This window comes from Nakaseomyces glabratus, chromosome G (assembly GCF_010111755.1).
Source record: "Nakaseomyces glabratus chromosome G, complete sequence".
NCBI classification, from domain to species: Eukaryota; Fungi; Ascomycota; class Saccharomycetes; order Saccharomycetales; family Saccharomycetaceae; genus Nakaseomyces; species Nakaseomyces glabratus.
In genome coordinates this window covers 533,422-558,477 of record NC_088957.1, presented here as the reverse complement: position 1 = coordinate 558,477, position 25,056 = coordinate 533,422, and the positions used below count along the sequence as shown (strand labels likewise).

The 25,056-nt window shown below is 38.1% G+C and overlaps 11 protein-coding genes across 11 annotated transcripts; 7 read left to right on the top strand and 4 right to left on the bottom strand.

Annotated features, from left to right (window-relative positions):
- Positions 1–129: 129 nt before the first annotated feature.
- GDH2 (glutamate dehydrogenase (NAD(+))) lies at positions 130–3,417 on the top strand (the record flags this gene model as incomplete). The annotated part of the gene is made up of 1 exon (XM_446609.1): positions 130–3,417. One exon carries the CDS (start codon positions 130–132, stop codon positions 3,415–3,417), a length of 3,288 nt encoding a protein of 1,095 aa, XP_446609.1.
- A 629-nt stretch (positions 3,418–4,046) lies between these two features.
- Positions 4,047–5,444, top strand: RRI1 (COP9 signalosome catalytic subunit RRI1; the record flags this gene model as incomplete). Its single annotated transcript, XM_446608.1, has 1 exon — positions 4,047–5,444. The coding sequence occupies one exon, from the start codon at positions 4,047–4,049 to the stop codon at positions 5,442–5,444; it is 1,398 nt and encodes a 465-aa protein (XP_446608.1).
- Positions 5,445–5,786: 342 nt separating this feature from the next.
- Positions 5,787–6,368, top strand: TIM22 (translocation channel protein TIM22; the record flags this gene model as incomplete). The annotated part of the gene is made up of 1 exon (XM_446607.1): positions 5,787–6,368. One exon carries the CDS (start codon positions 5,787–5,789, stop codon positions 6,366–6,368), a length of 582 nt encoding a protein of 193 aa, XP_446607.1.
- A 674-nt stretch (positions 6,369–7,042) lies between these two features.
- GVI51_G05467 (uncharacterized protein) lies at positions 7,043–7,813 on the bottom strand (the record flags this gene model as incomplete). The annotated part of the gene is made up of 1 exon (XM_446606.1): positions 7,043–7,813. One exon carries the CDS (start codon positions 7,811–7,813, stop codon positions 7,043–7,045), a length of 771 nt encoding a protein of 256 aa, XP_446606.1.
- Positions 7,814–10,264: 2,451 nt separating this feature from the next.
- On the bottom strand, positions 10,265–10,714 carry DTD1 (D-tyrosyl-tRNA(Tyr) deacylase; the record flags this gene model as incomplete). Its single annotated transcript, XM_446605.1, has 1 exon — positions 10,265–10,714. The coding sequence occupies one exon, from the start codon at positions 10,712–10,714 to the stop codon at positions 10,265–10,267; it is 450 nt and encodes a 149-aa protein (XP_446605.1).
- A 459-nt stretch (positions 10,715–11,173) lies between these two features.
- CDC13 (telomere-binding protein CDC13) lies at positions 11,174–13,435 on the top strand (the record flags this gene model as incomplete). The annotated part of the gene is made up of 1 exon (XM_446604.1): positions 11,174–13,435. One exon carries the CDS (start codon positions 11,174–11,176, stop codon positions 13,433–13,435), a length of 2,262 nt encoding a protein of 753 aa, XP_446604.1.
- Positions 13,436–15,266: 1,831 nt separating this feature from the next.
- Positions 15,267–16,109, top strand: FMP45 (Fmp45p; the record flags this gene model as incomplete). Its single annotated transcript, XM_446603.1, has 1 exon — positions 15,267–16,109. The coding sequence occupies one exon, from the start codon at positions 15,267–15,269 to the stop codon at positions 16,107–16,109; it is 843 nt and encodes a 280-aa protein (XP_446603.1).
- A 1,525-nt stretch (positions 16,110–17,634) lies between these two features.
- Positions 17,635–20,058, top strand: HBT1 (Hbt1p; the record flags this gene model as incomplete). The annotated part of the gene is made up of 1 exon (XM_446602.1): positions 17,635–20,058. One exon carries the CDS (start codon positions 17,635–17,637, stop codon positions 20,056–20,058), a length of 2,424 nt encoding a protein of 807 aa, XP_446602.1.
- Positions 20,059–20,436: 378 nt separating this feature from the next.
- On the bottom strand, positions 20,437–20,715 carry GVI51_G05357 (uncharacterized protein; the record flags this gene model as incomplete). The annotated part of the gene is made up of 1 exon (XM_446601.1): positions 20,437–20,715. One exon carries the CDS (start codon positions 20,713–20,715, stop codon positions 20,437–20,439), a length of 279 nt encoding a protein of 92 aa, XP_446601.1.
- A 119-nt stretch (positions 20,716–20,834) lies between these two features.
- WHI4 (Whi4p) lies at positions 20,835–22,859 on the top strand (the record flags this gene model as incomplete). Its single annotated transcript, XM_446600.1, has 1 exon — positions 20,835–22,859. One exon carries the CDS (start codon positions 20,835–20,837, stop codon positions 22,857–22,859), a length of 2,025 nt encoding a protein of 674 aa, XP_446600.1.
- Positions 22,860–23,188: 329 nt separating this feature from the next.
- On the bottom strand, positions 23,189–24,790 carry SHS1 (septin SHS1; the record flags this gene model as incomplete). The annotated part of the gene is made up of 1 exon (XM_446599.1): positions 23,189–24,790. One exon carries the CDS (start codon positions 24,788–24,790, stop codon positions 23,189–23,191), a length of 1,602 nt encoding a protein of 533 aa, XP_446599.1.
- Between the last annotated feature and the right edge of the window lie 266 nt (positions 24,791–25,056).

Here is a 25,056-nt window from a genome sequence, read left to right as displayed (position 1 = left end):
CAAAATAAAAGAAAGCAATTAAATTATTATCAACACAATAATAAGCTAACTCTAATAGAGAAATTTAAACAAAATCTGAAAAGTTTACAATTTCTCTAAAGACAAAAAAAAAATAACAACAACAACATAATGTTCAAACAGAGATTAAGTAACCCAGAAGTCCCAGAGATTGCGACATTGTCGATTTCTTCAATGTCAGATTACCATGTTTTTGATTTCCCAGGCAAAGAACAACAAAGAGAACAGGTTGTTGACTTGCTAGACCAACAAGGTTTCATCCCAGATGACTTAATTGAGCAAGAGGTAGACTGGTTCTATAACTCCCTGGGTATTGACGATTTGTTTTTCTCAAGAGAGTCTCCACAGCTGATCGCCAACATTGTACACTCCTTGTACGCATCAAAGTTGGAATCCTTTGCCAAATCGAATTTTGTTGGTGTCCAACCCCAACATTTCAACATCAAGAATAAGATCATCACCGATAGTAGCCATGCTATCTTTATGGAGTCAAATTCAGCCTCTCCCGAGTTCTTGGAGAAAACAGATCAAACAGGGGGTATCGACCAACAATTAGAAGGTGGTAAAGCCACAACTAAAAAACACACGGATAACCCACCATATGAACTTGATGAAGAGATTGACCATTTATTCCTAGATAACAAGGAAAAGGGTAATTGCAGATTAGTCTCATTTACTGCTCCTGAAAGTGAATTGAAATTGACTTTTGTCTATGAGAGCCAATCTGATGAACCTCAAGCAGCCATAGATAGTACTCAATTACTAAAGGGTCAAATTGATTCCATTAGTGATAAAACTATGGCTCAAGTGACATCTATTGAGAACAAGAAACTTTACGGTTTATTGATCAAATTGGTACAGGACCGTGAAGGTCCTGTCATCAGAACTACTCAATCTGTCGAGGATAGTGATGAAATAAGAATGTTGGTGGCTTATAAGAGATTCACCACAAAGAGTTACTTTTCCGCAATCAACTCATTATTCCACTACTATAAGTTAAAACCCTCTAAATTCTACTTAGAATCTTTTAGAGTTAAAAACCAAGCTTCAGCTGTAAAGACGAATAAGAATCCATATGACGATATTATTATTTTCTCAATTTACCTTCACAGATCTCAGCAACCAGAAGAAATTTTGAAAAATGACTTGGAACTGGCAATTAAGCAAGTCGAAAGAGAAGCCTCTCTATTATATGCCATCCCTAATCATGCTTTTACCAAGGTTTGTGCCGAGAGACAGTTCTCTCCTCAGGAAGCTGTCTACGCGCACGTATCTGCTATCTTTATCAACCATTTCATTAACAGACTTGGTAGTGACTACCAGTCATTGTTATCCGTATTGACGATCAAAGACTCAGATACCACACTTTTGGAAATCTTAAGTAACTTGAAGAGAAAGTTAAGAAATGAGACATTGTCCCAACAATCTATCATCAATGCTCTAGAGAAAAATCACAAAGTCGTATCCAAATTGTATAAAAACTTTGCAGATGTTCATTCCCACCATGCAAAGTCTGACAGCTTACAAAAGACTCTATCTTACCAAAGATTAGAGCAAATTGAACCATTTAAGAATGACCAGGAATTCCAAAGTTTCTTAAATAAATTCATTCCTAATGACTCCCCAGATTATTTGATTTTACAAACTTTGAATTTGTTTAACAAGGCGATCTTAAAGACTAATTTCTTTGTCACTAGAAAAGTTGCTATTTCTTTCAGATTGCTGCCTGAGCTAATCATGCCAAAGGTAGAGTACCCAGATACCCCATATGGTCTATTCTTTGTTGTAGGTAACACTTTCAAAGGTTTCCATATCAGATTCAAGGATGTTGCTCGTGGTGGTATCAGAATAGTGTGCTCAAGAAACCAAGACATTTATGATACCAATTCCAAGACTGTCATTGATGAAAATTATCAATTGGCTTCTACACAACAAAGAAAGAACAAGGATATTCCAGAAGGTGGTTCAAAGGGTGTTATTTTGCTAAATCCTGGTCTTGTTGAGCATGATCAAACCTTCATTGCATTCTCTCAGTACGTCGATGCCATGATTGATATCTTAATCAAGGATCCATTGAAAGAGAATTATGTTGACCTTTTGGGAAAGGAGGAAATTCTGTTCTTTGGTCCAGATGAAGGTTCGGCCGGCTTTGTCGACTGGGCAACAACTCATGCCCGCTCCAGAAATTGTCCATGGTGGAAGTCATTCTTAACTGGTAAATCACCAGATTTGGGTGGTATTCCTCATGATGAATACGGTATGACTTCTTTAGGTGTTAGGTCCTATGTCAATGAATTATACAAGACCCTTCATTTGAATGAAAAGACCGTTGCCAAGTTTCAAACTGGTGGTCCTGATGGGGACTTAGGATCCAACGAAATTCTACTTTCTACACCAAACGAATCATACGTTGGTATCCTTGATGGCTCTGGTGTTTTATGTGACCCAGAAGGTATTGATAAGGAAGAATTGACTAGGTTAGCTCACACCAGAAAGATGGTTAAGGAGTTTGACACTTCAAAACTAAGTAAACAAGGTTTCTTCGTCTCCGTTGATGATATGGATGTTATGCTTCCTAATGGAGCTATTATTGCTAATGGTACTACTTTCAGAAACAACTTCCATACTGAAATATTCAAATACGTTGACCATGTTGACGTATTCGTTCCATGTGGAGGTAGACCAAACTCCATTAACTTGAATAACTTGCACTGTTTCATTGACGAAAAGACTAACAAATGTAAGATTCCTTACATTGTTGAAGGTGCAAACTTATTTATCGCTCAGCCAGCAAAATTAGCATTAGAAGCCCATGGCTGTGTTCTATTCAAGGATGCTTCAGCTAACAAAGGTGGTGTTACTTCATCGTCTCTTGAAGTTTTGGCTTCCCTTGCATTGAATGATGATGATTTTGTCAATAAATTTGTGGCCAAGAGAGAGACAACACCAGAAGGTATAAAATTCATCAAGAGTCCACTGTACAAAGCATATGTTGTTGAGGCTCAATCAAGAATTGAGAACAATGCTAGATTAGAATTTGGTCAATTGTGGAAGATTAATCAAGAGACAGGTACGCCAATTTCTGAGTTGTCGAATGTTTTATCACAAACCATTAACAAACTGAATGACGAATTGGTAGAATCTGAAGAGTTGTGGTTGAATGATTTGAAGCTTCGTAACTATCTTTTGTTGGAAAAAATAATTCCAAAGTTGTTAATTGATGTTGCTGGTAAGGATCAAATCCTAACGAGTATTCCGGAAAACTACTTGAAGGTTTTGCTGTCCAGTTACTTATCCAGTACTTTTGTTTACAAGTTCGGTATCGATGTCAATATTGGTAAATTTTTAGAGTTCATTGGTGAATTAAAGAGAGATGCTGAAAAATTCTACAGTAATTGAATTCGACAGCAAGTCTCTGTAGTCTGTCTTAACCACAAAGTGTTGACATCATCTCATTATCTAGCCATTACTAATTAAAAGTACTGACTTTGAATGAAATAAGCTTGCTGTCTAGCATTTTCTCATGCCCATGAAATTCTTTTCTAACTTATTTTTTTGCATGTTATATTAAAAAAAAAAAAAGTCTTTTTATGCATTTAAACTATTATTATTGACATGTATTTAAGAATTAGTAAATCTCCTGTACAAATGAGCAGCCTTTTAGCTTAGATTTAATAATATAAATATTCATAGTCCCATTTTGCACATGCTTGTACAAGAAATGAGAGTTAAAGTGCCGGAATCCGCATTAATTGAGATGACTTAGCCATCGGTCGTGCATCATGCAATGCCAACCTTAAAATAACGATTTGGAAAAGAACTTATTTAAGTCTTGCATATCAAGAACATCAAATGGTTGTGTTCACAATTGATTACAAAACATACACTGCTTTAACATACTCATTGGTTCTTTCAAACTCAACAGAAGGATTAATCTACCCTAAATACAGTACTTGTTGCAAAGACTCAGAGAGCAACTAATGAAGTTATAGAACAATAATCCATAGTTAGTTAAGCCTAAATATACTATGGATGACTTTCCATCTTTGAATGTTTCAGATTTGGAGTCTAAGTTACTAGATTACAATATTAGAGATTATGAGGTACAAAATAGTAAACATAAAAATAACATAGCAGGAAATGAAAAGGAATCCATAGACCAACTTAGTCTTTTGAACCAAGTTTGTTCTTTAAAAAACAGGAAGGCTATAGATAGCACTAAAAACAGTCCACTATTCTATCAAAATGTCCTGCTTTCTAAACTTGCATGCTCAAAAATACTGTGTCATGCTACAAAAGGTGGGAATATTGAAGTGATGGGAATGCTTTTAGGTAATGTTATAGGGAACACATTTGTTATATTTGATTGTTTTGAATTACCTGTTGAAGGAACAGAGACTATGGTTAATGCACATATGGAATCATATGAATATATGGTCCAATTTTATCACGAAATGGTGGAACGATCATATACAAGAAATGAAGAGAATTTAAATATCATTGGCTGGTACCATTCCCATCCTGGTTATGACTGTTGGCTAAGTAATATTGACATGCAGACTCAATCATTAAATCAGCAACATCAAGACCCATACCTTGCAATTGTGGTGGATCCTCATAAAAGTAAGAATGATCAGAAGGTTAGGATTGGTTCTTTTAGAACATATCAAGATCAAAACGATGATACAAACTTTTATGAATTGAACACTACAGTTTTCGATTCTGAGTTAAACAAACTAGAAAATCCGCTATCTGTAAAGATTCCATTTAACAGTATAGAATCAAGGAATTTAGAGTCAAACTATCTTCAGAAACTGTCTGAGACAGTCAAACAATGGCGTAACTTTAAGATAATGGAAAAAATTGAAAACACTGCACATACTGAAGATACAACTACTAACAAGTCAATTTCTACTCCTGGAAGAATAATTCAAACTGCACATGAATTTGCATTTGCGGCTACATCGAACGGTAATGGGTCTCGGGTAAACATTATGAGATCAAACAGCGTGTCATCTATTGGTTCCAGTAGCGATATCGAAATGGAAGATAGAAATTGTAGTGCTTTTGATAGTGTAGCTAGCAGCATAAATACTATCGCTGATCCATCTCGTACATCATCGATCCATACACAGATGAACAATCAAAACAACCAACAAGAACGCAATTCACCAAAACGACCCCATATTTTACCTGCTATACAATCATCTAGATATGGCGTTATATTTGAGGGAAAGGATAGGCCTGAAAATAAAAACTTTAACATACGAACTGCTAGTGCACAGGATGCATTTGAGTCAAAGTGCATAGATGATTTTCACGAATCGCTGAAGAATGATTACCTAACTCAAAAGGAAATACTGCTACGTCTCAAGCTTCGACAATACTACCGACTTAGAATGTATCGTGACATGTTCTCAAAATGATACGAATATAATGAATCTAACGTGTAATGAACATACATAGTAATATGTTATTTATATATAACCAAAGCTGTCACAGCAGATAGAAGTGACAGCTTGGAAGTCAAAAGGTACGAAGTGCTAGAAAAAGTAGTGATATGGGCAATCATCAAAGTCATCGCTCTTGATCGATACCTATGGGCTGTCACACATGTCTTGATCATGGAATCATGTTTCCATCTATATTTGCGTCATGATTTATACTATCATTCATACATAGAACTTGGTTGATATATTACTCACAATACTGCAATTTTAACAAAAACTTAGAAGTGATATAAAATAGGCAAGAGAAATTGATAAATAATGGTATATCGTGGGTTTGGGCTGGAGTATTTGTCACCACCGGAGAAGAAAGCATTTGGAGAGCTGTCGCCCGATGAACAAGGTGAGCGCGGTGCAGAGATGGTTGTGGGATTCATGTCATCGTGTCCCGGTAAGTCAGTAATAAGTGGTGCCACTGGTTTTGCGTTAGGTGGTGTGTTAGGTTTGTTCATGGCTTCTATGGCCTATGATACCCCGCTCCATACTCCCGTTCCAGGTGGCATGAGTGGAGCTGTACAACAAATGGCAGACCTGCCATTAAGACAGCAAGTGAAATTACAATTCGCTGATATGGGTAAGAGGGCTTATTCTAGCGCAAAGAATTTCGGTTATATAGGTATGATATATGCTGGTGTAGAGTGTGCTGTGGAGAGTCTGCGAGCCAAGAACGATATATACAATGGTATTACAGCTGGTTGTATAACAGGTGGTGGACTGGCCTACAAGAGTGGCCCTCAAGCAGCATTGGTTGGCTGTGCAGGTTTTGCTGCATTCTCAGCAGCAATCGACATGTACATGAAGAGCGAAGACGGTAGACCTCCTGAAAATGATTTTAAACAATAATCTAATGAGTTTTGAAACTCTTTTCAGATATAAGGGAACTTTTAGATACAGAAATTATTTCTGTATTTTACTTGTTAATAGTACATATATGCATCATAAAATCGTCATCTGTAGAAACACGCAGAAAAAATTTAATATATATAATGAAGAATTCTATATTGTAACTTTTTATAGATACTATTAAGTTTTGGTATTAATTAATTTTATAGAATTAAACAATTATTAATTAAAATTAAGATTGTGAAAATTAAATCTAAAAGGATACTGAGAGAGCATTGGTAGCTCTCTCATAAATTAGTGCTCATATCTGCGACAGAAATAGAAAGAAAAAAGAATATATATCTCAGAAAAAAGTTTTTGGAAATAGAATAATTCTTCCCTGAAATAAGATTCAGCTAGCTTAAACCTTTTTTCAAAAACCGTCCATTTACTAATAAATCAATGATCCTTACCGTAAAAGAAATACACTGATTTGCAGTTATAAGAAATGTCTGAACGGATCTGAAGCATTATCTAATCCCTTCCCTTTCAACGAATGTAATTCATCAAAAAAGAATACTTGGCATAAACTTGAGTAAATCTACTAAAAATAAAAGGTGATGACATCATTTTTAATGACATTAGCGCCATGAAAAAAAATAATGTTCTACCCATGTGTTTCAGTTCTTTCAAGTTTAAGCTTGGACAGCAGTGTCACCAGAAGCACGTGGTTGTTCATTCAACTTCTCTTGGTTGTATTCGTGAGAAGAAGCAGAGTCTTGTGGGGCAGTTTCACCCATACCTTGTTCTGGATCGTAGTTGTAAGCATCGTCCAATGGCTTGACCAAGTCCAAACCATGGAATCTGTTCAAGCTGTTGTCGTTCATGTCGGAACCCTTCATCATCAAACCCTTAGAGCCGTACTTCTTAACGATTGGAGTCATAACTCTAACACCTAGAATAATGGTGGAGGTCAAGTACAAGACGAAACATAGACCAGCGAAGGCAATGGAGGCCTTACCGGTGTGGCATGGACGCTTGTAGTCGTTGGTGGTGTACTTACCAGTGAATGGGTTGTATTCACCGTTAGTTGCTTGGAATTCTTCTTGAGAACCTCTGTGTGGTTCGTAAGTAGTGGATCTTCTGTTGTGGCAGCCGTCGTCACCTTGAACCTTAGCGTCAACAATGAAAGCGGCCAACCATAGCATGGTCATAATCAATTCCCAGAACCAGTAAAGACCAACGAAGATCAATTGTGGCACAGCCAAAGTTAGCAAGCATGTACACAAGCTGTAGAAAGTAGAGATAGCAGCTTGTGCCAACACGAAGTTGGTTCTCTTAGAACCATGGAAGTGGTAGCCATGCACTGTGTAACCAAGTGTACCCAGCACAACAACGGCAGAACCGAATTCAAAAAATCTTAGGGAGAATAACCCAAAGTTCTTCATAGCACTTGAAGCAGTCATTTTTCGTATATGGTTTTTTTTATATTAAGTTTGTTTGTATTGTAAATAAACACTGTTGGTTTTATTTTTCTTTCTTTGTTATTTAGAGATTGAGGATGAATTGGATGCGTAACCTGCCGCCTATTTATACTTTTTTTTTTTGGCCCAACCTCCCCCTTTTACTTATGAAAGCAGCCAATAGCCGCACAGAGAAACAGTTCCTTTCATAAGCCTGCGGTTCCTTGACAGTGCGGGATTTTCAGGACATTAATCTTACAAATAGAAAGAGCTAACTGTTAATTTACCACACAGAAGAGAAGATACAGATACAGCGAATTGCGTGTTGGGCGAATTGTGTGTATTAGCTAATAACCATGTTTTAGATTGAACTGCACTCGAGTTTCTAGGCGAGAATTAGAATTTTAGAAGGGGAACAAATTTTCCTTGCGGTAATTGCTTAGAAATCCAAGTTATTCTCATCATTTATTTTTAACCGCCTATTTGTTTTGCTGCAGGTGTTTCTGAAGAAATTTTATTTTTTTCATTGAATTTTCTTAGAAAAGGAAATGCTATTACAGCCGGGAAAAGAAGGGACGGAGCTAGAGCCATGCCAGATATACTCAGAATATGTCGCGGAACAATGGTGCTCTATATTCTTGTCTCCTTTTTTTTCTCTCTCTCCGCTCTTGTCTCCTCCCTCCGATAGAAAATCCCGTACGCTCTAAAGTACCCGCTCATTGAGTAAGAAGTTCTTCGGTGTGTGCGAGTCTACTGTTTTTCTCTGTACTTTTTATTCTTGAAGGGCATCTCATGTCTCCCTTTGCCAATCATTCCCTCTTAAACCGTTGCAGTACTAAGCGCAAATTCTTATGGAAGCGGAATAGAAAAAAAGGGGTCCCCTATTGCACTTTCAATTATGGAAATTTATGGAACAGATTTAAGGTTTGTGCAGTATGTTCTATGCTTGGCTCATCTCATCGGGCTACAGGGAACCTCATGCGCTACTCGTTATGGGAGGATGTACCTGATTGCCCGCAGCCAAAAGAATATTCCCTCTGCATATGTTTCTAAAGCATATTCAGATTCTCCGGACTATGCTAGGGAAAGATTTAGGGAGTGGTACTGAACAGGGGGGGGGCGATAGAAAGGAGGGATTTTTGATGTTCTGCTTTGGTTAGTGTTATTGGCTTCTTCAACCTTGCAACTGTAATTGCACAGAACAGTACAGAGCAGGTACTCGAGCATTACTTATCCTTTCATAGTTTCAATTTCATAGAACATCCCCTACAAAAGCTATGAATAAGTGTGTTTCGTGTTCTTTACATATCTGCTTGTGCGTTCTTTTCTGTGTCTCTTATGTTTTTCATTTTTGCTGTTAACTGCGTTCTCCGGGATTATGATTCAGAAAATAAATTGCTGTTCTCTCTCTCTCCCCCTTTGTTTCAGAATCAAACCACAGCATTCTATCTTGCGGACCTATCTTCACTCGGTGCTTCGGGGATTTGCTCATATCATCCGGTGCTTTGCGTTGTGCCCAAGAGAGAAACTTAGGGGTGTGTTGGGATTTTAGTTCGGTGTACAGCCGTGTCTGTGTGATTGGACAGCGAGGTTTTATTATCTTTTGTTTTTCGATGTTCGTCTTTTCGCTTGAGAAAATTTTTTTTGTCCGGCAATCCCTCACCCGCCCCCTTAGTACTCAAGATACACGGAGTTTATTGAGACTGCGACTTGAGACTTTTTTGTAGTTACGTAAGGAGTTTCCTGCGAATGTTTCTAACTTAATCCCGGGCCATTGACACAAATTGGCTTCTAATAACTGCGCACATATGTTCAAGAGACGTCCCAACAGATTTTTTTTTAGAATAAGAAAGACCCATCATTTCCTATTTGGGATTCTATCTTTTTTTGCCTCCTGTCTCATCTGAGCAATAGGAAGATCCCCTTTTTTTTCTCTACATTTTAGACCGATGCAGCTGGTTCCCGGCCACCGATGTCCGGGATCCCTTCTATGCTTGCAGTGCAAGAAAAGAAAACGTCAACCGCTTCTAAATATGTACCGTAAAAGTTTTAGAAAAATCGAAACAGAACTACGTATTGTGGTGCACGGGTTCTGCATTTTATGTATGTCTTTTAAACTCTGCAATGGGAACCAGGGGGATCATGTTATATCGTGGTGTATTGCTGTTTTAGAACACGTACACCCGAGTAGAATATGCCTCCCCCCCCCCTGATCGAATACAGCAGAAGGTGATGGAAATCCATTGGCATAGAAGGAAGTCAATCTCATCGATCTTCGGGGTTTTCGGGTCCCGGGGATGAAGATGTCTATAGTTTCATTCAGCGTTACATTCGTACTTATGTATATTAGAGAATTGCGTCCAGTATCTGTCTCTCTATTAGTACATACGTTGTCTTGCAGTACAATTGCGGGTATACAATTGCGGGTATACAATTGCGGGTATACAATTACGTCTACTCTGTAGAGTCTAGAATGATAGTCACTGGTCCCTCGTTGGTCAATGAGCAGCTCATCATAGCGCCAAACTGGCCGTCCTTGACTTTGTCTGCGCCCAGTGTGGTCTTCAACAGGTCCAGGAACTGGTTGTAAAGCTCCTGTGCGTGCTCCCCTTTCTGAGCCTTGTGGAAATCCGGTTTGTTACCTTTCTTGGTACGCGCCATCAGCGTGAACTGCGAGACACTCAGGATCTCGCCCTGTACGTCCTGGATAGAATGCTTCCAGAACTGGTCGCCCGTCTCAAACAATCTCAAGTTCAGCACTTTGTTGGAGAGCTTCTGCGCATCGGCAATTGTGTCCTCTGTGCTTATACCAACAAGCAGCATATACCCCTTGGCAATTTGAGATACTATCTCATTGTCCACTTTCACCATGGCCTGGCTGACCTTCTGTATCACTATCCTCATAGTCGATTGAGTTTTGGGCGCTTGGTGCTCTGTTCTTCTTGCGCAAGATGTCAATCTATGCTAACCTCACCAGTCTCGTCAGTGTTATGCCAATGCACTGTTCTGAACCCTTTCGCAATATATACGTCGTCCCATAGATCACCCAAGGTGCCCGATGCACTTTGCCTTGGCAATTTCCAAAAGAAGAGTCATTCAAAGTGCTGTATAAGGTGATACATGATCACATTGATTTGGCCATAGTGATCCCACACAGAATGATACGCGAAAACGCGAAAAGACGGGAAACCCGAAGGATCGTTTGGCTCAAATAGCATCCATGCACATGACCTAAGAGCACTCATCGCAATGTATAGTTATTGATGCCAGCGGTAGTTTCATATTTTTATACCTGCCGGTTCTGATATTCTTTTGGTGTGATTTTTTTTTGGCTATACACATCTGAACACATTAGGATATCTGATGTCTATTGAGATCATAGCCGTGCTGACCTCGATATCTAAGGATGACAATGGGTTCCATATAGCGCTGGATGATATCGCAGGTGAAGTGCGAGTGTTGGATATAGACGAGGCCCAGGCGAGAGAAGTAGTAAATGAATGTGACCTGGAAGTCTCTGATACCAATGCATTCAATATAACGAAAATACAATTGGAGAAGCTTTGCTTTGTGGTGGCTAAGTGCACATCTTCTGGACTACAGTTGGTCAACGGTGACATGACTTTCAAGTTGCAACCTGTGGACGTAAAAGTACTTGATATTAATTATATACAGGAGAACTGGAATACTCTGGACAAGAAGAAGAAAGATAAAATCTCTAAAATACTACTGGCATTGAAAAAACTGGACTCTGATATCAAGTCAGAATTCAATTTTGTGAAGTTAAATAACTACAAAAATACTCTGGTGCATTTTCTATCCGGTATTAAAATGACCAAACAAACTAAACTGACGAGTTTCTTCACAAAACAAACTACTATGGTGGAATCTCAAAATGACTTTAACTCACAAGCTATGAACACGCAGCAGTTTACTAGTCAAGCAAGCATACCGGGAATTAGTGACGATGAATTGATTGATAGTGATGACGATTTGGACAATATTTCCGAGGGATCGTACCCTACTGTGACAAGATTAGGATCAACAAAACATGATCTACCAACGAACCACAATGGGTCATCTGCCAATAAACACAGTAAAAAGGATAGTTGCCTTTATGTGAATTTTATGGACCCACATAGAAACCAACTCTGGACATACAATGGTGATAATTCGTCGGTAATCATAAGCCATTGTTCATTACAATCTATGTCTCCTGTTGGGTTTAAGTCCTTAGATGATCTAGATAAATTCACTCTTCGATTAGTATTCAAACAAAAAACAATGGTAGATGAACTTCTCATACCGAATAACAATTGCTGTGAAGTAGTTATCAAGAACAAGTTGGAGTACATGGAAACTTTTGGTAGACTAGCTGATACTTCAAGCAAGCTGCGAAAATATCTTAATGGTGATTTAAACATAACAGTAAAGAAGTGGAAATATGAGATTCGTGGATACGACAGTTTCAAATGGACGATAGAGAAATTAGATTTCAACCCAGAGATGCCAGTAAAAGAAAAGGTACCTGAGCAGGGTAAATGCTCTAATCGATACGACTTCAACAGTATAAATTTCATCGATGAGTCTACTCGGGATCAAGTCATTCAATTTAAGGACATGATAATTGAAGAAGAAAATACCGCAAAATTTTATATTGTATTTGGCTATTTATTAGCGTGCTCAACAGATAATAGTAACTATGCCAATTTCGTATTCACAGATTTTACAACAAACCGGAAATACGAGCAGAAATATACATTTGATCGGTATATCAATGACTATAATACAAAATTAGATCATGACCAAAGTTTTAGAGTTATTTCATACTATAATCATTTCAATGAATTTAATATGAAAGTCAAAGCCAAGTATGGTAAAGATCTCAACGCTATGGTCAACGAGAACTCACAAATTGCGGATAAAAATGTTAGTAAGTATGGAATACTTTGTCGAATAGTGATGAAGTGTAAACTATATCAATCTGTGCTGAATTTAGTGGAGCGAGATATCGAGCTACTTGATAACCTACATGAATTGAGCATTGGGGAGAAACCGTACATCAAAGAGCTATTCAATAAAACAGAGCCCTATCTGACTGCTTCTCCGACTTTGAATGTGAACGGCGATATAGCATCCTCGAAAACCACACGAGAGTCAAAGGAGCAAGTTCCATGTATTACAGATATTACACAGTATGAAGTTGTGGAAGATCATAATATTTCACAGTTGAATCATTTGCAACACCTTACACCGAAGATTTATGTTTTGAACGTTTACATAATTGATGTTGAGATAGTATACGATCAAGAAATACGCATCAAAGTAGTGAATGAATTACCTATGGTAGGCAAATACGTGCCACCAGTCGATATACTTGAAGTATATATCACCGGCAAAGAAGAGGTACAGAATTTCCTAGGCGACGAAGCGCTAACCATGGATATATTTACCCCACTGCTCAATGAAACATCGAGACTTAGAGTTTTCCAAAGACCTTCTAAAACTGACCGGATTATTCGATGGTCCCCAATTGAGTGTACCATACAAGAACTCCGGCTACAGAGAATGTTCAGGCTAAGAGATACTATTAAAGTGGAAGAAACCTTGTCGTTAACTCAATAAGCTTTTGCTTAGCATCGAAGTGTAAGAGATACGCTAGTACATGTGATACTAAACCCTCCCATAAAATAGTGAATGGGAAGCGCTTCTAGAACATTTGAGGTGCATTTCCAACCTACACTTTCTAACTTGCTTCTTTGCTCAGGGCGAGTTGAAATGTTGTTCGTCAATGTGATCTTTCAAATAGTAGTCGGCGAGGGGTAGTGGCCCTTATTTTCCTATTGCGGTATTACTTCGTAAATAGAGAGGATTATAGACAACGTCCCGGGTTTACAGAAAAAGCTTGCCCAGGCGATGAAGTCCAGTGAAGTTTAGTGCAGTGAATTTTGTTGGCTTAACCCACCCAACCCACTCCCTTCACTTGCGCTCGACACTGGCACTGTCCTGCCTATTAATAGACTCAGGCTTTAAGTGTCGCCCCGCTGGAACTGAAGTCTTGTGTGTGACGTCTACCATGACGATCTGCTTCCCACGGGTGTTTTCTAATATATTTTTTCCCTTTTGCTCTCTACTTTTGTGCACACAACCTGTTTTCGGGAAATACAAGACGAAAGTCCACACAGTAATATCTGTACAAACCAGAAATCCCTGAGTTACCGCATTCAGAACTAATCTTTTATTTATTGTTCCCGAAAAAGTACAAGAGAGAGCCCTTAGAATAAGAACCCGCAACAAGAGAAAAAGGGGAGTCCTTTTTTCGGTAACTTTCGCTCCACGGATAAGTCTAAGGGAAATATTCTCCTAACAGTACCTCTTTCCTTCTTCTTCATTTGTTTACATTTTCCCTATATTAGGGCTGTGTGTTGTTCATGAGAACGCGCAGAAAGAGTTGCAGAGGATGTTGTTGCGCACCTTCCCTCTCCGGACTTGCTCTCACATTTTCCCAGGTAGAAGACTTTCCCCCCCTTTTTTTTACTATTCCTGCCCTATTCTCTCTGTGCAGTTGCAAACATGCCCCTTTTAGGGCTAGGTCCTGCAAATTGCAAGGAGTAGGTGTTTGCGATATTGCCCTACATCCACATCCCCCCGATGAGTCCCTTCCCTGGGGTCTCACTGGCCCCCCGAATTTAGTAAACACTGTATTGAAGGCAGAAGACGTAATAGCTTCTGGGTTCAGCGAAACTAATACAAGAAAACAATAGAGCGTACGCAATGGGTCAACTTAATTGAAGGATTGGCACATCGCATCCTTGCTGTTTGTATTGCATAATATCCCATAATAAACAAAGACATGGGGAGGCTAATATCGATGAGGATGCAAATAATAAGCCAAAATGCTATGATACACAATACTCATAATGGTGATGGATGTTAAAGAGACGGAGAGAGTGGGGGTTAGAAGGAGTTATTTGGATTGGAAACTCTCAAAGTTTAGAGAGAGAAAAATAGGGAAATTTTTTTGGGTATACTAATACTAAGTTCTACAAGGAAAAGGACAAATTACAAAGTTAATTTGTTTTTGTTTCTAAAACAATAAGGAATTTTTATTTCAACAAAGAAGAAGAGGGAGAAAAAGCTGTTGCTTTTTTTTTTTTAATTCTCTTAACAATAATATTTGATATTATATATAACCTTTGGTTATTTCGGAAATTGAGTTTTCTACTTCTTTCTATTGATTGCTAGGAAAGCTACTTTTTTTTTAAGTTTTAAAGAATAATTTTTATTCACCTCCCTCATAAGCTATAGAGGTAATCAATATATCTGAAAAAAAATTTGTTTTTATCACAGAGAAGCTCTTTTAAGAAGTTAACAGTATAATAATAACAAAACCGAACAAGTTTCATTTGAGCATTCCAATAAAACAAGAAAACTCATAAGCCCTAAAGTACTCATAATGCAATACAAAAGATTTGTAAACGCTATTGTGTGTTTGTTTATAGTAGGTGCAGGTCTACTATCTTTCTTCCTAATCCTGTCAGGTGCCCGTGATTCTGGTACTTTGAAGAATTTTTACTGGTTCGAAGCTGACACCAGTGGTTTTAATGATGCCCCAGATGTCACAAGATGGTACAACTACATGTACTGTGGTTATGCAGACCATGAGACTTACGACTGTTCCGACAAAGGTGCCGACAAACCATTTTCTCCAAAGGATAACTTCGGTGAATCCCCCAACATGCCAAGAACTTTCATTGACCACAGAAAGACATACTACTACTTGTCTAAGGTCGGCTGGGCTATGTTGTTGATATCCCTTTTCTTCACCGTGTTGGCTATTGTCCCAATATTCCTAAGTATCTTCAAGTTGGCTAGACCATTGAGCATCACAACTTGTGTGTTGTGCTGGCTGTCATGGTTCTTCATTACATTGGCTGCTTGTTTGTACACTGGTTGTTATGCCAAAGCTAAGAATGCATTCCACCACGACGACAGACATGCAAAGATGGGTGCTAAGAACTTTGCTTTCCTATGGACTACTGTTTTCCTAATGGGTGTATCTTCTATTTGGACTATGATCGATGCTATTACTAGAAGAAAGGAGAAGTATAACAAGTACAGAACTACTGACGTCTATTCTGACACCGAAGTGGTCGGTGCTGTACCACCTGTTGAAAGCCAACCATCTTCTGGCCGTACCTTTTTCAGAAAGCTAAGAACTAAGAAACACGAAACTCCAGCTGGTGTGATGGCGGAAGAGGAATCCCATGAAAAGGTGGTTGAAGGTGTCCAAACTTAGAAATGTTTAGTTGTATTGGCTATTGCAGTGCTTGGCTAAATAACTAACCATTTTGTATTATATGATCTAATTTCTGACGTCATACAGTCATTCATCGAACTGCTTGGACTCCAAGACAAAGATATCAGCAATAACATGAAAAAAACTTAAAAGACAAAAAAAAAAATTTAAACACAGAAAATGGGATTGTAAGGTTTTAGTTTTGTTTCTTCAAGTTTCATTCAACTTATGTTTCGATAGCATACGTATATCGAAATATTATCATATGTTTTTGTTTTAAACTGGCATTGCTTCTAAAAATTCAAAACAAATAAAACTAGTTGTTTCCACTCAATTATTTTCTTAATTTATCGTTTTAATCACACTAATTTACATTAATAATAAAAATACCCCCTGGTAGTAGCAATAGCCAGAATGTGTGCTAGGCATACCCAAAGCTTAACAACAATTAGCATAAGAAAAGAGAAAGACATATTTCACCTACTTTCCTAATTCTGGTTTACTATCATTTTGATAATATCCTTAAAAAAAATTCAAGCGTCTTTTTAATTTGTTTGTTCTTATTTGTTGTGACGACACAACTCTTAATGAAACACAAATTATAAAGAAACACATCAATCCAATCGAACCCATATCAAAAGATAATTTTCCTTTAATTTTTATTTACTTTATCTCCATATCTTCTATAAGTATCATTTTGATAATTTTTAATATAATAATATTACTCTATAATTCAAAAAACATTCTTTTCATATCACATTATTTAGAGCAGGGGATATGACCAGATTCCTTATTTTCATGTCTGATAGTTGATATCATTACTACCATTTTCTTTCCCATCCTATTATCCCAACACTCCTTAAATGAGCTTGAAATAATTAGAACACTTCAATAAACAACTAGCAACGGCAACGGCAAAATTTCAAGGTCTATAATTACAATTCAAGAAATAAAAGGAATGAGGTTATTAGCCGATCGGCACACGATCAATAAGGGGACCCCGATCCCACACATCAGTTCCTAGTGAATATTTGAAATTATAATATTAGTTACAGTGACAGCCCATTTGGTCATGTGTACACACCTTGCCATCAATGGCTAGTTATAAGACAAGATTACTATCCTTGCATCCACATCCCCCCGGGGCTCATCATAAATTCCAGCTCATCGATAATTTTTTTTATTTTTAATATTAATTATTTTCATTAATCCCTTAAGGGTTCGCACTTGTCACACAGAAAAGTGTGCAGGATACTTACTTAAAAGAAAAGATATAGCCAATTTAAAAATTATCATATGGAATAGTTAATGATCTAGAGATGACCAACATAATAATAGTACTTTACTGAATGGTAGTGTGTATTCAGCCAAAAAGAAAATATGTATTTAACTAGTACACTCCTTCAAACCCTGTTCCTTGAGGGATGTTAGGATTTTATTTATTGATAAGTTTGTTCTTTTTACTACTTTAGCATTTAGAATAGGATATAAATAGGCAATTTGTGAGCAGTAAGCTTTATTAAAGATGTTGAAATTCAGTAAACCAAGGTCCCCAAATAAAGACAAAGAAGAAAATAACAAAGATAAGGAACCACTTGCTTTAGGTAATAAACCATTTGAGAAAGTCAACTCGGCGGATATTGGAAACGACTCTAAATACGCTGATTTTTTTGACGAGCAAAGAAGGAAGGAAAAGCAATTTAGTCACAGCACTACTAAGCCAGTTGAGTACAAGCTGCCTGAGATGCAAACTGGTGACGATACTGCACGTAAATTAGAAGGTGATGGCACCAAGACTCAAGCTGGTCTTGGGTTTGGTTCATTAACCAAGCCTTTCAGAAGGTTTAGCGCTTCGCATAAAAGTGGTAATGATCAATCTGTCGCTGCTGTACATGGTGAGATTGACAATACTGGTCAAACTGCTGACCGTTCATTGAAACCAACTAATCTATTCACTGGCTTCACTGAACGTAGAAAGAGTAAGAGCAAACAAGAAAGCTCAGCAGACAGAAGAAGGAGTTCTTTGCCAACATCACATGTAGCTATAGAGGACAAGCCACCTACTAATACAGGTGTTGTGATTCCAAGTCATCCTCAGGGTGGATTTACTGGTAACACTGGGATCAAGAATGAAATCCAAACAGAGAAACAGAATTTCTCACATGCTGTAGAAATGCATAATAACAACAATAAGACCAAATCGGATTCAGGTTCAATGTGGAATTCCACTAGTAAAAATGCAACAGCCAGAGAATCAGGTGATAATTCAAATGAGGACAGTCATATGGGAAATCCTAATGTTCAATTGTCTGGTACGGTCTTTGACCGCACTTCCGCTAAGGGCAGAGATATTTTGAAAAAGGATGAGCCAAAGACGTACTCTTCCAATAATCAAAATTTTAGTGGTATTAACAGAAAACCCTCTGCTGTAGAAGAAAACTACAGTACAGCAAAGGGCTATTCTGAATATAATGATAGTAATGAAATTCCTTTGTCTACCATTACCGGAACAGTTGGAAATGACAGCACTTCAAAGACTCAGTTTGAAAAAAATGTAATTTCTACTCCAAGTAAAACTGGTATCCAAAAAACCCATGTCAACCCAACACCACCATTGAGCCCAAAGGAAATCCAGCAAGCTGATCATTTAGACCATGAAGGGAGAACTTTCACTGGAATTGGTTTAGGTACTAAGAAGGAATCTCTAGGCTCTGGTAACAATTATTCCGATAATCCTCATATCATTAAGAAGACCAATAACTCTAATGGCAGTGGAGTAAACAACGGCAAGTCCCTTGATCCTAAGACTGCTGACACCGATAATAGTAGTTCTGGAAAAGAAGTTCACAATGGTGTATCAACCATGACAGCTGGATTAGGATTGAATAAGCATGTGAATTCATATACAGGCACTAATAATAATTCCAATAGAGGTCAAAAGCAATTTGGTGTTCAATCTGGCCATACCGATAGTGGCCACAACAAAACACCCAAGACTGAAGATCTTGTTGAAGAACTAACACAGGGTGGTGCTCTATTTGGTACTCTTGCAGATCAAGACAAAAATACTAGTCATAGCAAATCTACGCAATCAGGTGGCAGCATGGGCCAAAATCATCACTCTGGTACTAGTCACCCACAAAATAAGGGCATGAGCAACACTAGTACCAGTATGCAATCTGGTAAGCTCGGTCCAGAACAGATGAATATCACAGAACCAAAGGACATGAACAGTAGAAAATTTGTTGAAAGAGAATCCCACAATAATGACTTGGAACAATCTTTGGATCCCAGATCAAAGGAAATAAATCCTTTGAAGAATCTGAACATCTCTGAACCCAAGACGGATGACGCTAAGCAATATGTCCAAAGAGAAAACTCTGCAGCAAAGCCACAAAGACAAAATAATTTCCCAGTTGGTATGATGAATGTTGAAGAACCACAGGAAGTTTACTCTGAGAAGAGGAACACAGGTATGACAACATCTGGATTGCCTAACTTGGATAGAAGCGAGTTACAAACAAGCCAATCCTTTACTTCTAGAAATAGTATTAAGAGTAAAAACCTTGACGATCTTGACCCAATTAAGGACAATGATCAAGACCAACGTCATGGGACTCGACAAGGAAGTGGTCTTGGCCACGGACATGATCATGGAGCCGGTCGTGGTTACAATAACTTCAATGATGATGAGAAGTTATCTCCTGTAACCAGTAATGATCAAGCTGGCCACAACCATTTGAAATACAGGAACAGTCTTGTTGACCCAGATGTACCAACTTACCAGGCCGTTCCAAAATCACATGGCGAGCACGTTATCCATGGCTCACCTATGGACTACAAATACTCTGAGGGTAAGTCTTCAAGCACCCCAAGATCAGAACAGCGTAAATCACAGAGCAAAGCAAGCACTGGTAAGAAGAAATTAAAGGAAACCCAAAGATCTTAATGAAATTATGTCAAGTTTTGTTAGCAAATATTTTTTTTTAATCTGTCCCGAACTATGTATCTACCATATTTTCATACTTTGAGTAATTAAACAAAAAAAAAAAAAATATAATTAAAATGAAATACCAAATACATATCTTAGTTTCGAAAACCATTTACTCCATCATAGATAGTGTTAAAAAACTTGTAACAATTCCTTTATTTGTGAGAGAGATATTTACTCTTGCTGCACAACACCGCCAAGCCAATAACTGAGCTCTTTGACTTACATCAGTATAATGTGAATCATGTGACTTATTCGTATTGAACGTAAATTTAATGTAATACGTACGCACAAGGAAATACCTAAACGGGAAATTAACTTCCGAATAAGGGAATTTCAGGACCTGCATTTGCCATAACCGGTAACTGCAATCACTCCGCGTGGGGGGGAAGGGAGGCAAGTGGCATCCTGTAGGGAAGTGTTTATTGTGGGCATGTGAGTCCTCCATGCGGGTAAGCCATTTCGAGTGAAAGTCACCACAACAAAGCTCTGCAAGAACAAAGGCGAGCCCAAAGGCAGCACAATCGCAATTGTACCCTTGTGGGTTTCCCATGGGTCCCTTTGTTTAATCCTATAGTCGTGGACTTCGCTTGCCCATTGTATGTCAAGTTCCATTGAGGTCCCTGGGCGTTTGAGTTGTCGGTAGTCAAAAGAAATAAATGTAACTTGGTTTTACTGCATTGTCTTTCTTTATCTTGTGTACAGCTCGCCACGATATCAACGATCAATTATTGATGAAAATGACAGAGTCTGAATACATGTTTGGTGGTAACTTCGATAGCCACCATTCCGGTGTGACCATGGAGACAATGATACACCCTGTTTCTCCGACTAGTAACGTGAAAGCATTGCATGGCTCTTTCCTGAATAATCACATCCACGATAATGCGCCATTGAAAGAGATTGAGAATATGCTAACCATGGGTGTCAATAAAGCTGATTATATACCGAATTCAATGACCTCAACAGTTCATACAAATATGCCGCATTTACACACGTTGTTTGACAATAGCCTGCGCAACCACGGCGTGTTTGACGCGGAAAAGAACTTCTCTTTGCTGATGACGGGGCTACCCGTTACGTTACGTGAAGCACACTGCATTTTCGCATTTGCTCAAGGAGTTGACTCCATCGAAGTCGTGCCCTCAAGTGATGTTACCCTTGCGCTCAAGGCTATGGAAGAGTACAGGAGTCTGCCTGAAATTTGCAAAGTTAGCGTCGAGGTTAAATTCCAAAATCCTAGCTATCTGAGCCAATGTGCTTTCGAGCTGATTATCAAACTTGAAAGTATAAAGGAACAGTTCGGTGGTACCAAGTTGTACCTGGGTGTTTATGAACACCAAACTGATAACTATCTATCGATGAGCAATCTATTGGCTGGTACCAATACAGATGGCTCACTCCACGATGAAAACATCGGAAAGAATATGCATTTCTCTTCTTCAGATAGCCACATTGACTCTATGGTTCAATCATCACCCATACAATCTCTTGGGAAGTTGTCGAGACCTAATCTGTTCCCAAGAAGATCGAGGTTTTCCTTTGGTGACCCCTTCAACAGTGAAACTGTTCCCGATACCTCGATCAATATGGGTCTTGGAGGCGACACGTCACTGAACTCATTACATCAAATGGATGGAATTAATAGCAGGAAATCCACTTCTAGAGATACAGGAAAGGCTTTACTTCTAATGGAGAATGATGAGATCAATGAAAATATTTGGGGAACTGATACTCTACCTACAACAGTAGACGATTTGCCATTGACATCCGGTGCTAACACCACCGATACTGGTGTTTGGAAAGATGAGGGAAACAAAGGTGTTAATCACAACTTATATCTCTTGCCTGAATCGAAAACGAGTAACAAATACTCCACCAGAAAACCAGATTTTGCCGATGAAAATACACACGTATTTCAAAATGGATCTGCTTTACTCCCTGAAATTCATGGTGCTCAAAACGACCAACTAAATGGAGGTGCTTCTAATGCCAATGGTTCATTCGATCACCAGACTTTCAGTAACATTTCACATCAGCCCTCCAATAATTACGTGAATAATCTTGGTCCTTCCGATATGGGTTCCATAACCAGAGTGGAAATGACTAATAATCGCAATCAGGATCCTTACATCGGAACAATGGCGTATAGAGCTGACAATTTCCAGGATAACCTTGTTCATAATGATAGCACGATATTTCAAAGCAACACTGATCTGACCAAAAATGTGATGGTTGACAACAAAATGGCAACTAATGGGAACAAGCCAGGCTTGTCACCATCCCAATCCTTTTCATCTGCGAATGGCATGGGGTATAGCGAAAAAGGTATGAGCCAAGCCGATTTATCACTTTTGGCAAAAGTGCCACCTCCAGCTAATCCAGCGGATCAAAACCCACCATGTAATACACTATATGTTGGAAATTTACCTCCTGACACTTCAGAACAAGAGTTAAGACAATTGTTTTCACCACAGCCCGGTTTTAGGAGGCTCTCATTCAAAAATAAGAACAACAATGGTCACACACATGGACATGGTCCGATGTGTTTTGTTGAATTCGAGGATGTGAGCTTTGCAACAAGGGCTTTGGCTGAGTTATACGGAAGACAACTACCGCGGACTGGTGCAAACTCGAAAGGTGGTATAAGATTAAGTTTTTCTAAAAATCCACTTGGTGTTAGGGGACCTAATAATCGCAAGATGACTAGTATTGGAAAGGCACCTAATTCATATAAAGCTAACTACATGAAAAATTAAAATTCACCAATAAATCAACCATAATTTGCGTACTTCGTTTAGCTAAGCATTTCTTTATATATAATACTTACACTGCATATACTCTCATATTCTACATCACATAGTTTATAAAATTTCAAATGTTCCTTTTTACTGTACTGCTAGTCTTCCAAATTTATAAAAGTTAGCTAGTTTCCACATCTTAAACTAGAGCTTACGTAGCATAATGCTACTTCAAACGTATTATAATATGGTTAGCACTTGCGAGCGAAAACATCATTATACAATTATTATCATTCAAAAGTTGTATGTTTGTTAAAGAATTTGTATGTATGCTATATCTTATTTATTTAACGATTAGAAGCCATCGATGCCAAGTCATTATAAGTATCTCCTCTCTTGATACTGACTTGGGGTGAGTTTGGAACATCTGATACAGACAAAAGTCTTCTTTCTTTCATTTTTAATTCGTGGGCCTTTCTTTCCAATTCTTGGATTCTCTTCTGTAATTCCTTGGCGGATTGTGCTTCTAATTCCTCCAGTTTTTGTTGCTTAGCGAGAAGTCTCTCATGCCTTAGCACGTACGGTACTGTTTCTGATATGTTTCTTAATTGGCTTCTTTCTGGCACACCACCTTGCGACATTCCGGAATGTTCAGAAATTACACTCATATTGGTTGTATCCTCCAGATTTTCTGTAGCTTGATTTGTATTACCATTTTGTGAAGGAGATGGTGAAATGGGCAGATTCTGATATGATTTGATTTGCCCAGTTTGTATCAATGACTGGAAGTTACTCAAGCTTGGAACTGTAGACTGTCTCTTTATATTCTGGTCGTTTGATTGGGGATTTGTTGCCTCATATTTGTTATTTGTAACTGAGGATAACTTTTCAGCACGGTAATTCTCATAAAGAACATTCTGCGTGGTATCTTTGAAGTCTTGTAGATGTGAACCAAATAGCACATTTTTCAATATTTTTAAGTCGGAGATGTTTTCGTCATCGATTAAAATAGAACCCCATGGATATTCCCTGACAGCCTTACCTTCAGCATTCCTTTGGTCAGAACATATAGTAGCAAAAGGCTGAAGAGCAGCCAGATACTCGTTTTCTTCTATTGTTTGTTGATCTAGATCAAATTCTTGAGATGGATCGGTGAGGTCAATATCAAATTTATAGATTGGGATGTTATATCTTTCGATATCATTCATAACCGCAGTCTTGAAGGTCTTAAGTTCCTCGGGAGAAAAAGAATCAGCCTTTGAGATAATTGGCAGCACATTGGTGTATTTGGTCAAAGTTTTCATTAGTTCAACATCTTGTTCTCTTAGACCATGGCCTGTATTTTCGATAAAGTAAAGTGCAATATGTACTCTAGTATCTTCGAATCTTGGGTTTCTTCTTATTTTAGTTTCTTCTGCCAAAACAGTGTCAAATTGTTGCCTTAAAAACAGATCAATTTCACTAGTACAGATACTATTATCGATATTTTCACCCAAGCCCAATGTCATTATTAGGTTTAGATATATAGTGTCCATATCCACGTCATACTTATTCTTCTCTTCATTCTTGGAACGAATTTCAAATGAGGTTGATGTAATTGCGATACCAGAGTCCTTATTCTGAGTAGCAGGGTTAAACACCTGGTCAAACTCACTACTGTTGGTCAAATCCATCAGGTTTTCCATAGATTGTGATGGCAAACCATTATTGGAATTGAAAGAGATGATCTTTGTTGGCTTAGTGACGGTCAAATAGTCATTGGTATTTGGATTAAATTCGTGCAAGCCACCATTGTATTTGTGTTTAAAAAGATTTGATTCCAATAAGTTGTTAGCAAAAGTTGTCTTACCTGTACCTGATGCACCACATAGCATAACAGAGTAGACAATACCTCTCTTGTGCTTGTCCTTCCTGCGGAAAAGACTGTTAGGAATTGATGGCGAATCCATTTGATTAAAAGTTAGATAAGTGAAGATTAATCAATTCAGTTGAAAGAGACCACAGGAAAAAAAATTGGTCTTATTCTGTAAAAAAATTAGTCCCGAAAATGTGTATTGCAAATTATAACAATGGACTTGTAGTGATAGCAAAGTGGACAAGTATAAATATTCAATACCAACTACAAATTCAATCAACACTAGTTATAGATGTTTTTACCTCTCCAGTTAATTGACAGACGTTTCCAACTTTTTTTTTTTTGTCAATGTTATTCTAT